The sequence below is a fragment of the Geotrypetes seraphini genome, chromosome 2 (genome assembly GCF_902459505.1).
Source record: "Geotrypetes seraphini chromosome 2, aGeoSer1.1, whole genome shotgun sequence".
Classification (NCBI taxonomy): domain Eukaryota; kingdom Metazoa; phylum Chordata; class Amphibia; order Gymnophiona; family Dermophiidae; genus Geotrypetes; species Geotrypetes seraphini.
The window spans coordinates 182,271,335-182,283,381 of NC_047085.1; the positions used below are offsets into that span (position 1 = coordinate 182,271,335).

General features: G+C 43.7%; 1 protein-coding gene across 3 annotated transcripts in view; it reads left to right on the forward strand.

Moving 5' to 3' along the window:
* The first annotated feature begins 3,567 nt into the window (after positions 1-3,567).
* LOC117355850 (glyoxylate/hydroxypyruvate reductase B-like) overlaps positions 3,568-12,047 on the forward strand; it is a 50,867-nt gene continuing 42,387 nt past the window's right edge. The window contains exons 1-4 of one of the 3 annotated variants that reach the window (XM_033934915.1): positions 3,568-3,652; positions 3,753-3,872; positions 5,609-6,031; positions 11,564-11,735. In XM_033934915.1, coding sequence (XP_033790806.1) covers positions 5,656-6,031; positions 11,564-11,735 — 548 coding nt within the window. In that variant the 5' untranslated portion in view covers positions 3,568-3,652; positions 3,753-3,872; positions 5,609-5,655. The other 2 variants (XM_033934913.1, XM_033934916.1) reach the window with 2 other exon arrangements.

A 12,047-nucleotide genomic window follows, 5' to 3' on the forward strand; every position in this document is an offset into this window, starting at 1 on the left:
TTGTCTCGCACCTGAAAAAATGGCACTGGTCATGCATCACTCAAACTATAGTGCCATTTTGAGAATTACAGTCTGTGTCAAAGATAGGCGCCAGAATTGTAGGCCAGGGCTACATTTCCGGTGCCTATCTTTGATGTAGAATTAGGCTTAGCAGTGCCAAATATTAACTTATAGAAACATAGAGTATGATGGCAGAAAAGGGCTGGCGGCCCAACAAGTCTGCCCACTCAAGAACCCTCCCTCCCTCGAGAATCCATCTTTTAAGCATTCCTCTGGAGCGACCCCACCTGTCTGTCCCATCGTCCCTTGAAGTCAAGCGTGATACTGGCCTCGATTACCTGACGTGGCCTCGACTACCTGACGTGGAAGACCATTCCATCGATCATTTACCCTTTCGCCTATTTTGATGTTCAGTGCCGGTAAGTATCTGCATAGACATGATTCAGGCACCTACTTTTTTTTTCTTAGTTTTTAACTGTGCAGGTCAATTACCATGCCATTAATAGCCAATTAAAACACTTAGGTGCTGTTCGGGCACATACCGGAGCCTTCTGAATGGCACCATTTGGAGAATCCAGACCTTCAAGTACAACAAATTTATAGTTGTCAAGTTGAAATGTATTTCAATATGAACACACAAAGAAAAAATCCTTGAATCAGAAACCAAAATTGTCAGCAAATAGTGCAACACATCGACAAAGTCAGTTACAGCTCACCCAACTCCCTCACCTACCATCTCCCTGGCCATCGTAATTTTAAATCTTTGGGCAGCTGGCAGTAGCAACAAAGTGAGCCTGCTGCCATTGGCCTGCCTTGGAATCATCATTCTGCAGCGACTTCCTCTTCCTGCATAGGTGGTACGCTGCAGAATGATGACTTCTGGGGCAGGTCGATGGTGGCATGCTCACTTTATTGCTACTACCAGCTGCCTGAAGATTTAAAATTACAGTGGCCAAGGAGGCAGTAGGGAGTGGGGGAGTCAGGAGTTTGAGAGGTTGTGCCACAGAATCCTGCTGAGGAGGGGGGGTTGGGGCTGAGGTTGGGAACAGAGGGAAGAACATATGGTACACGGGCAGGGAAGAGTTGGGATTGGGAAGGCAGGAAAGGACATGCTCACGGGCTGAGTGGTTGGGAAGGAAGGAGAAGGACAGATACATGGACTGGTGGGGTTTTGAAAACAAGAAGGACAGATGCTGCATGGACTGGGAGGGGTTTAGGAAGGTATGGAAAGACAGATGCTCACGGGCTGGGGGGTTTGGAAGGGAGGAAAGAACACGCACAGGCTTGGAAGGGTTGGAAGGCTGGGAAGGGCATATGCCGCATGAGCTGGGGGGTTGGGAAGGCAGGAAAGGACAGATGCTGCATGGGCTGGGAGGGGGTTGGGAAGGACAGATGCTGCACGAGCAAGGGGGTTAGAAAGGGAAGGAAAGAGAGATGTTGCCAGTGGGGGAGGGAAGAGAAAAAGAGAATTGTTAGACATAGGTGCATGGAGTGTGAGGGAAAGAAAGATGGTATACATGGGAAAAAGAAGAAAGATGGAGAATTATTGGACATGATAGTGATGGAGCGGGCAGAGGAAGAAATGTTATACTGGGAGGGAGAAGAGATGACTCAAGGGAGAGATGTCAGATTCTGGAGAAGGGTGATGTATGGAGGGAGAGAGCGATGTCAGACCATTGGAAGGGGAAGAAGTGATGCCAGACCATGGAATGGAAGGGAAGGAGGGGAGAGAGATATGCAAGTCTGCAGGAAGGAGAGGAGAGAGATACCAGACTGCAAAAAGGGGGGAAAACAAAGAGAGAGATGTTAAACTACAAGAAGAGGAAGGGAAGGAGAGAGAGAAAGGTGGTAGACCATAGGAGGAGGTACTAGGGGTTTGGTTAGATACTACCTTGAGTATGCAGGCACATGTGTTGGCTGTGATCAGGTCTGTTTTCTTCCAGATGCGAGTGCTTAGTAGTAGAGAATGACACGGTGACTATTACCTGTGGCTAGTCACAGGTAACCCCCAGGAACGGGTGAAAAAATCAACTGGTTGCCTCGGGTACAGGGACAAGGTCATTCACTGTCCCTGCAGTAAAGAATCTGCTGTGAGTTGCCTCCCTTCCTATCCCTCTTGGTCAGCAGTCCCTCTCACGATTGTGTGTCCAGCAGCCCCCCTTGTGATCGCAGGTGCAACAGTAACCACCCCTTGCGAGTCCAGCAGCCCCCTCCCTCTCTATCATGGGTCTAATAACCCCCCACCCTTGCACCCTCCCTCTTGATAGTGGGTGGCAAAAACAAAAACCAAACAAACCTGTGATGCTCCTGGGTTGACTCTTTTGCACCTTCCAGGGCTGCTCCAACCAGAACCTTCTTGCTACCAAGTCCCTCCTTCCGATGTAACTTCTGGCTGGAGTGAGTGAAATATTGAACATAGCAGAGGGAGGAAAGAGAGAGTTTGAGACACATTGGTGTAAGGGAGTAAGAGGGGAGAAGTTGAGCACAGGGAGATATACAAAAAAGAGGGGAGATGGTGGGCATGGATGAGAGCATAGGACCAGAGACAAAAAGGGGACTACACTGCATCTGCATGGGGGTGGTATATGGACACAGAGGGGCAATGCTAGACATGGGAGGGTATATAGACATGGGAGAAGATGGCTAGATGGGGAGAATAAGAACACAAAAGGAAGATGCTGGACAGCGGGGCATAGGGATATAGAGGAGTGATACTTTACACAGGAGAGGGAATCATAGAATGGTGAGATGATGAAGGCAGGGAGATGGGCACAGAGGAAATACTAGAAAGGGAAGTATAGGAGACATAGAGAAGGGAGAAGCTGAATATGAGAAACAATACATACGCAGAGATAGAAGATGGATGGTGAGCATGGAGAAAGAAGAAATGTCAAATGGTCAGGACATCCTGGCAAGTGAATTAAGAGAAGAGAAAAGAAAACAGGCCAGTGCCTGAGACCTACATGATTTGAAGAATAAAATGACGAGACAACAAAAGGTAGAAAATCAGATTTGAAATATGTATCCTGCTAGGGTTACCATATAGCGCCATAAAAAGGAGAAGTTAGGTGTATTGTGTTTGTGTATACCAGACGTCTGGATTTCCCCGGACATGTCCTCCTTTTCGAACGCTTCCTTGAAATCTCGTCAGACATAAGGGCATCCGCATGTGCCCTCCTGCTCGATGAGAGCAGGCAGCAGGGCTAGGGCAGAATTGGGAGCAGGACTAAGGCATAATGGGGCGAGGATGGGTGGAACTGGGTGGGCCTGGGCATCCGCATGTGCCCTCCTGCTCGATGAGAGCAGGCAGCAGGGCTAGGGCAGAATTGGGAGCAGGACTAAGGCATAATGGGGCGAGGATGGGTGGAACTGGGTGGGCCTGGGGAGTGGGTCTAGGGGTCTGGATTTTACTAAAGTAAAATCTGGTAACCCTATGTATACAGTATGTTAAGCATTGCCTATAGGAGATTCTAGTACCTGTGTCTTTAAATAGGATAGAACTACTAAATGATGTAATTGTAGTTCTCTCTCTAATAGGCTCCTTCAGAGCACATGTAAGCTCCCTATGGATTATGGTACTGCTTTCTATTGGCTTGCCTGGGTCTCTAGGCCTGCTAGGCAAGTTACTCCCCTGTCCCTTCTTGTATAGCTGGTACTGTATATTGTAGATAGCATGCCTACCTGTATCTAGCTGCTAATGTGTTATCTCTGCAAACCCTTGTAACACAATCCATTATTTTTTTTGTCACTAGGAAAGTACTATATTTATAGCATCAGCGTCACTCTCAGCTTGCTATTGAATGCTGCTCAGCTCTCTGCTTGAGATAGACTCCTTGTTTCAAAGCCAAGATTCTTGTTCAGAACTTCTAACTGTAAGTTATGTCCTTATGTTTGATTTTTTTAAAGATTTGTTCAAGAATTCAGTAATGCTCTATACTCTGGTTTAACTGGCAATCAAGCTTAATATTTGTTGACAACATTTTTGCAAGGACTGTTCTTAGAATACAATTCTGGCTATCAAACTCTGTAAGTAGCTGGAAGGCACACCGAAATGAAAGAGCAGGAATTTGGATAGCTGTTCTGATTTTATGTTATGTCACTGAACTGGAAGCTTTTTTTGAACTGTGGCAAAATGTCACAAACTGCGATGCCAGCCATTTTTTCTGCTTTATCAGCTCTTTTTCAACTACAGTTTTATATTCCACCCCCTTCCTTCCTCCCCTCTTCTTCAATGGTACTTTTGGACTTCTTATAAACAGTTTCCTTTTCTCCTCCCTCCTTTCTGCATCCTGAGCTGAGTGGCACCAACCAGTCAGTGTAAGCTTGAGCGAGCAGATTAGATGAGGACAGAAAGTACAAAAACCGCAGTCTAAGCTAGAAAATGATTCTTATAACATCCCACAATTCATCTGGTAGATAGATAAAGCTGAACTCCTGCACACTGTTGACTGTGATCAGGTCTCTGCAAAGCAGCTTTCCCTGTAAGAACTGTGAAACATGCTTAATCTTGCAACAAATGGCATGCTTTTTAATTTTTCTATGGCTCTTGTGTTTGCTTGGATGACTAGATGAATGTTGTGTTTATTGTATCACATAAATTTATCTTGTTGATCTTTTACTGTGTATTTGGGAATGCTGATATAACTCCTGGGAACTGCATATGGGAAGGGGTTTTCTAGTGTTTCCCAACATTGAGCATAAAAGCACTTACACAATTATGGAGTTTCATCGGACCAGCCACCTAGATACATGATAGCTTTTCTCTAAGTGGACTGATCAGAGTTAAGTTTGGAATGAAAGCTCTTCAGGGACTTGGAATTTACCCTGTTTAAATTGACTTAAATCTGATGAGGGTAAAGCACTGGAAAATGGTACATTGTATACATGATTTTTTTTTTTAATCGTTTTGATTAAATTTTTCAGGTATATAAATACAAGCAATATAACAACAACTAACAAGAGAAATAGCAGGAACAGTCAGGTCTTTCGCGTCATTCCTTCACGAAGACCCGCAGAAACCAACACCCCCCCTAGAATCCCCACTCCCCCCCCCCCCCCGCACTCCAGTGTCAAAAGTTCAATAAAGAACTTCGAGCTCTAAGGAACAATCCCTCCCAAACAGGAGCCCATATTCTCCTGAATTTCCTCCGTGGCCCAGGACCTCCCCTCCGAACATCCAGATATTCAAATTTCAACAAAGTAAACAATTCATTTCTCCACATAGTAAGGATAGGCACTTAAGCTTGGCACCAGAACAGAACGATACACTTCCGGGCCAACAAGGAGGCTTTTTGCAATAACATGTTGCCCCCTCTACACAAATCCAAATGAACCCCCTGAGAAAAGAGCAGAACGTCTGCCCTCAAGGGAATCTGCTCGCGCAGAGTAGACTGCAGGTACAGTGCTACAAAAGACCAAAATGATTAAATACGGTCACAAGACCAAAACATGTGAAGCAACCCTGCAGGGGTGGACTGGCACCTAGGACACCGAGCATGAGAGGCATATCCAGAAACATAGGCCCGGAACGGGGAGACATTCAGCTGCAAAAGAAACTTGAAGTGCTGCTATATATATGATTTTTATGTCCTACTTCCTTTTGTTTCAGGAATTTGCACTGGCTCGTGTTTCTCCATTGCTTCACCAGTGCAAATCATGGATGAGTTGCCTGTTGTCTTAGTTCAAGGAATTGGAGACCCAGATGGTATTGTAGAAGATCATGTACCTTTTCTAAAAAAGAACTTCAGCCTGGTCACCATGAAGGAACTTACAGAAAAGAGAGAACACTTTAGAGAAAAGATAAGAGCTGTTTATGTGTGGGAAACCAGGCCTGTTATTGATCGAGAACTCCTTCAGGGTCTGCCTAACCTGAAAGTGATTGCAAGTGCAGGAGCTGGAGTGGATCATTTGGCCCTGGACATGATTGCCAGCTTTGGAGTAAAAGTTACCAACACTCCACTGGCAGTTACCAATGCAACTGCAGACTTTGGAATGGCCTTACTGCTGGCAACTGCAAGAAATTTACAGGAAGGTAATAATAATCAAATCCTTATTAAGGTGGCTTGCAATGTATATGAGATGTTGTACACCAATAAGCATTCTGCCCAATACGCAAAGTGATTTAACAGGGCAGGAGAGCCTCCTGATATTCAAAAGCCGCTGAATATCACCACTAACCAACCCTGCACCGATTGGTTAGTGTCAAGGTAGTTTGAAAGTGGAGCACATCAAGCTGCAAAACTTTGAAAAAATTTATCAGACCATATGACTTCAGAGAATAACTATAAAAGTTTTAAGAAGGCTCTGAAAACCTATTTGTTTAATGTGCATGTGTTAAAGGAGCAGTAAATTCAATGTTGATTTTAAGATTGTAATTCTGGACATTGTCTCCACTTCTTATTAGTGTTAAACCACACTGAACTTTGTTGAGGTATTTACAATATATAAATAAATGTTGTATTGCATTGTAGTCACACCACTAAATGGTTAAGTAAGCAGCTAAAGTTAGGACAGCAAAAAGGCTGTCCTAACTTTAGCCTGGAGATAACTGGACAACAGTCTGAATATTGACTGGTGCCCAGTAAATCTCTGGATAGTGCCTTGACTCAACCACCCCCACATCTGGAATGGTATAAAATCCCCTTCTGATCCTCCTGCACACCCCCTGGAACAGCATAAACCCCCTTCCAACCCTCTTTCCCCCTTCTAAAGAAAATCAAGGTTCTGCCCACCCCCATCGCAGTAGGCCACCCTGAGTGTACCTGGCTGCTTCCTGGTGGTCTGTAGGGAAAAACAGGCAGCTTTAATGTCCATTCAGTCCAGCATGGTGCAACTGTCTCTTGAAAATGGCTGCCACAGCCTCTAGTGGCAGCTTCACTATAATTTGGTAATATCGGGGTGGGAGGGAGAATCAGAAGGGGGGTTTATGCAGTTTAGGGTAAGGAAGGAGGGGGGATTGGACCAGGGTGGAAGGAAGGGGGAATAGTAATAGAGCAATGTGCACCCCCTGAAAATCTTCTAGAAGGAATAGAAGGCTGTGGCCTGGAGATTGTTTTAATTAGAGAAACTGGGCCTCTTCTCCCTCGAACAGAGGAGATTGAGAGGAGACATGATCGAAACATTCAAGGTACTGAAGGGGATAGACTTAGTAGATAAGGACAGGTTGTTCACACTCTCCAAGGTAGGGAGAACGAGAGGGCACTCTCTAAAGTTGAAAGGGGATAGATTCTGTACAAACGTAAGGAAGTTCTTCTGCACCCAGAGAGTGGTAGAAAACTGGAACGCTCTTCCGGAATCTGTCATAGGGGAAAACACCCTCCAGGGATTCAAGACAAAGTTAGACAAGTTCCTGCTGAACAAGAACGTTCGCTGGTAGGGCTAGTCTCAGTTAGGGCACTGTTCTTTGACCAGAGGGCCGCTGAGTGAGCGGACTGCTGGGCATGATGGACCACTGGTCTGACCCAGCAGCGGCAATTCTTATGTTCTTATGATAAGGGTGGCTGCTTCTTCAACTTTGTCACTGAACAAGTTGTCTCCTCAACTTCTGCTAAGTGCTCCTGCACTGCATGTTCAATATTTGATGCTCTGGGCCAGGAAAGGCAATGCATGGCTATACCCAGTGTGGAGACAAGAGATGACACCTCAAAAGCATCAAAGTCATCTCTTGCAAGATATTTTCAACAATCTAGCAATTTCTTGTGGAATTTAATAAACTTAGGAGATAGGAAGTCTGTAAATAAAAGCATGCTTTATATGATAGACTTAAGTATATTGTGAAATAAAGTTGGTAGTCTATCTAACATGCGGGTGGTCAACATAGAAACCTGAAATATCTGCCTACCAAAGGAGTCTAGAATTCTAGCCTCTCTCCCTGGAGGAGCAGAGGAATGGGATCTTGTACTGCAAGCATGCGAATTCTACAACCAAGTAATGATATGGTAGTATCAGTTTTCTTTGGGGCAACTTGAACTATTAGTGGAGCCTCCCAGTTTTGGAAAGGGCATCGTTCGTAATTCTGTGAAGGGGTACTGTGATACCCTCTCTAGGAGAGGAATCATAATCCAGTACTTCAAAAAGCTATGAGTATCTTCAAAAAGAATGAGTATCTTCCTTTTTTAAAATTTAAAAGGTATTGTTTGTACCATCTCACAGACAAACCCAGGAAAGGAAATGTTTTCTGGAGACTTACACCTCTCAGGTGGCTGAGAGGGCTCAGAAAGTATGCCATAGGATTCCTTAGCTGATAGGTTCTGTGGATCCTGTTCCACTTCCCAGGAATAGTCTGAATAAAAGTAGTGTTCTCAGGAAGTGCATGGAAGAGAGTGATGGCTAGAGTATTGGCTCTTTGTGAATGAGTGTTAATGCAGAGGTTTGTCCTCCGAACCTGGAAAGAGCACCTCTACCAATGTCAGCATAGGCATCTGTCAGGTTCGTGCTGCCCCTGATAGTGAAAGCAGAGCCGGAGTACGGGACCTCCCCTGTGACTGATGATCTAAAGCATCCTCAGGCTCGGCTGAGGCTGGCGCAAGCACCTTGTAAACCTGTGTAGACTGCTGAAGCAGTAGCCCTGAAAGCTGTTCTTTAAGCATAGCCTAGATCTCCTCCCGGAGAGAAGGTGTGGGTACAGGCTGCGAAGCTGTTATGGAGGTTCCCTGTGGTACAGCCTGCTGAGGTGTAAGGGACTTCAAGGATCCAGAAGGCTGTCATTGTGGAAGAGAAGGAAAAAAGTCACTGTGGCATCAATGCTTCCCCAATGTCGGAGACTCTGATGCAGGAGAGCTGTCAGCACCATGCTTGGAGGAAGAAGTATGGTAATGCTTCTTAGGTTTCTTATACTTTTGGTCCCTCGATGCACACTGCATCAATGATGATGACATAGAGTCCTATCTCGGCTGTGGTACTAGATCTGATGTTGGCGCTCTCGCTGCTACGTCAGCGCACCTGATGCTGATGTAGGTTTTGTGTCTGGCACCAAACCCCCTGCCATGCTCAATGCCGATACCAATCCAAAAAGCTTAGTACACTGAATTCTGCAGGCTTTAAGGGATCTCTTTTTTCATAGACAGAGATTGCTCTGGATCTAAGAACTGAACACACCAGTTATAGGGGTCAAAGCCTGATATGGTCCTATCACACCAAGCATACTTCTTAAAGCCACTTGGCACTCTCTTTGACATGGAGGGATAAATGGCCAACATGAGGTCAAAAGCCTCAGTGACCTGGGGAGCTTGAGTACTCAATGAACCAAAAATCGTCAAGGTTCCCTAGCCAAAAAGAGAGCCTCAGGGGCCCAGAAGGCTGCAAAAACAAAAATTTGCTGAAATCATACAAAATGATAGAAAATGGCAAAATAAAAAGAATTGTGAAGACAACAAAGAAAAAACCAGTATGGGAAGGCACCAAAATTACAAAAACAAGTTTGACATACTGGGGAGAGATTGATAATACAATCTATCTGCTCCACAGAAAACTTGAGACTGATGAACCCGTGCTTGAGTGTAGGGTGGGAAGGCATTGGCGTATGTGCAGTGTAGGCACTGCCTCAGCTGGCTATTATTATACTTAGCAGTCTCCACACTGGGTTCCTTGGATGACGTCACCCACATGAGCACATATTAGAGTAGTATGGCTGCTTATCCTCGGAGAGAGGTACACTGTTGTCCTTAACTCTTTTTTGAACTCAAGAGTTTACTTTTGCTAAAGTATGTATGCTGTGAGAATTCTGAGCTTATGTCTATTAGATGATTTTCAGAAATTAGTTTATGCTTCTATTTTATCACAATTACAGTCATATTTTATGTTTAGGCCTCCTATAAATAGCTTTAGCAAAGCTTCAGCAGCTTCAGAATGTAGCTGCCAATACTGTTTTAGGAAAACATAAATCTGATAGAGCGACTCCTTTACTTCAGTCTTTACAATGGCTGCCCATGATAATGAGAATTAATATGCCTCTCTTGTCATATATTACATGGAAATGCATGGCATGATATGGTATGGTATATATTACATGGATTTAGCTGTTATTTGTTGACCTATTTATTATTAAAGTCAGACTTATTGTTTGATATAAAAAAAAAAATAAAGAGTTCTCTCATCTGACCTGAATTAGGTATTAAGGATCTGTGGGGGAAGGTAGAATAGCTCTAAAGGTCATCAGGGTAATCTTATTACTGTGTTAGCTTCAAAGAGACTGTTGTTGCAGTCCCTTATAATTCAAACTTATATATAGTGAGTGGAATAGCCCAAGGTAAGTCTTTCTGAGAAGAGAGGAGAGGAACAGAGGACATATTTCTCTCTGAGGAGAGGACATATCTTCAAGAGAGGAGACAGGATATTTCTCTGGACAAGTATACATTATTTAGCTCTGAGCTTTGCTAATTTGGGGGATAAAGCTAAACTGTAGGGTCCTTTATAGATAATTTTAGATCTTAAAAGAGCTACCTAGCTAGTTGCATAGAGTAAAAGCCTGCTATAGTTTTTAAACTTGAACTTTCTGGCGACCTATACAGAATAGTGTTTACCCTAATAGACAGGTGCCTAACCCTGCCTTATCCTCCTGATTTTCTAACCAGCACCTATGTCACAGGCGACACCCCCACCCCCTTTATAGTTGAAAGTCTGGTTGGAGGGATGCTTACTCCCTCCAGCTGACATTTTCTGGCCTACATTTCAGGCATCTGTTGCGGCCCTAGGGAGACACCTAGGGCAACTTAAGCTTGCCCAATGCCACTTTCAGGTGAAACTATGCCCATGCCCAGCCTTGGACAAGCTTAAGTGTCCCTAGGTGTTGCCCTGCACCTGCAAAAAATGCCTACCAGGTAGGTGGCCTGCCTTTGGGTTTAAAGAAATTAATGTGCATCCCGATTGGCTGCCAGGCAGCAGTAGGACGCCCTACCTGGTTATTTCCAGTGGCACCAATTGGTTAAGTGCTGCTGAAAAAGAACCAGTTAGCCCTAAACAGTTGATTTTAACTGGCCAGGAGCCATTTCTGGCCAGTTAAAACACTTTGAATATTAATCCCATTGTCATTATTATATATTATTATTTTATAATATCTGATATTATTGTTTTGTATTTTTATTCTTTTTTTCAATTTATGCAATTCTTTTATATGTTGCAAACTATAGCTTCTGGTTTAGATGGTAAATAAATATTAATTAACACTAAACAATAATTTAGTAGCAATCGAACCACTCTGAAGAGTACATTATTACTTCTGCGAGATATATTGAAATATATATTGAAATACTGTAGGTTAAAGCAGAATTAGTTAAATAAAAGAACACATCTAATTGTTTATTGAAGAATGACATTTTGACAGTGATGTTGTGGGTGGAGCATACACTAGTGTGCTCCTTTCTTAAGCCCTAATCTTGTCTCTTTAGCCTGATATCATGCAAAAGCAAATGACTTGTGTAAGGGCATCTAAGTATAATTCAGTTTTTGGGTCTTGTGGCAAGACCCGGACAACTGCAACAATCATGACACCAGACGTGGAAGCCTAAGAGAACAATGCATATAATTTTAAGATGACCTCACCAGTATCTTGTGATTATATTTGCAGCTATTCGGATTGCCTCATCTCCTGATACTCAACTAATTTTTACTAACTGGATGGCAGATGAAGTCACTGGAGCTACACTTGGTATCATTGGAATGGGCCGTATTGGGCTCAAGATTGCTCAGCGAGCCAAAGCCTTTGAAATGAAAATTCTGTATCACAACAGAAACCAAAGGTAATAAAGACGTCTGTCTGAAAATCTTTTTACACAAATACTGCTCTCATCATTTTATTTCTTTAAGAGAAGTTATAGGAAAATGACTATTCAAAAACACAGTAAGTTTATGAGGTCAATTTTCAAGGTGATTTAACTGGCCAGAAACAGCTCCTAGCTGGTTAAATTGCCTGTTTGAGGTTGAGCAATAATTTTCAGTGGCACTTAACCAGAAATGAAACCTGCTCTTAAAGGAGCATTATGGAGGTGAGTTGGCATTTGGTCAGTTAAGTGCCAATTTTCAGCTTTTAACCAGTCTGGTTAACTACATAA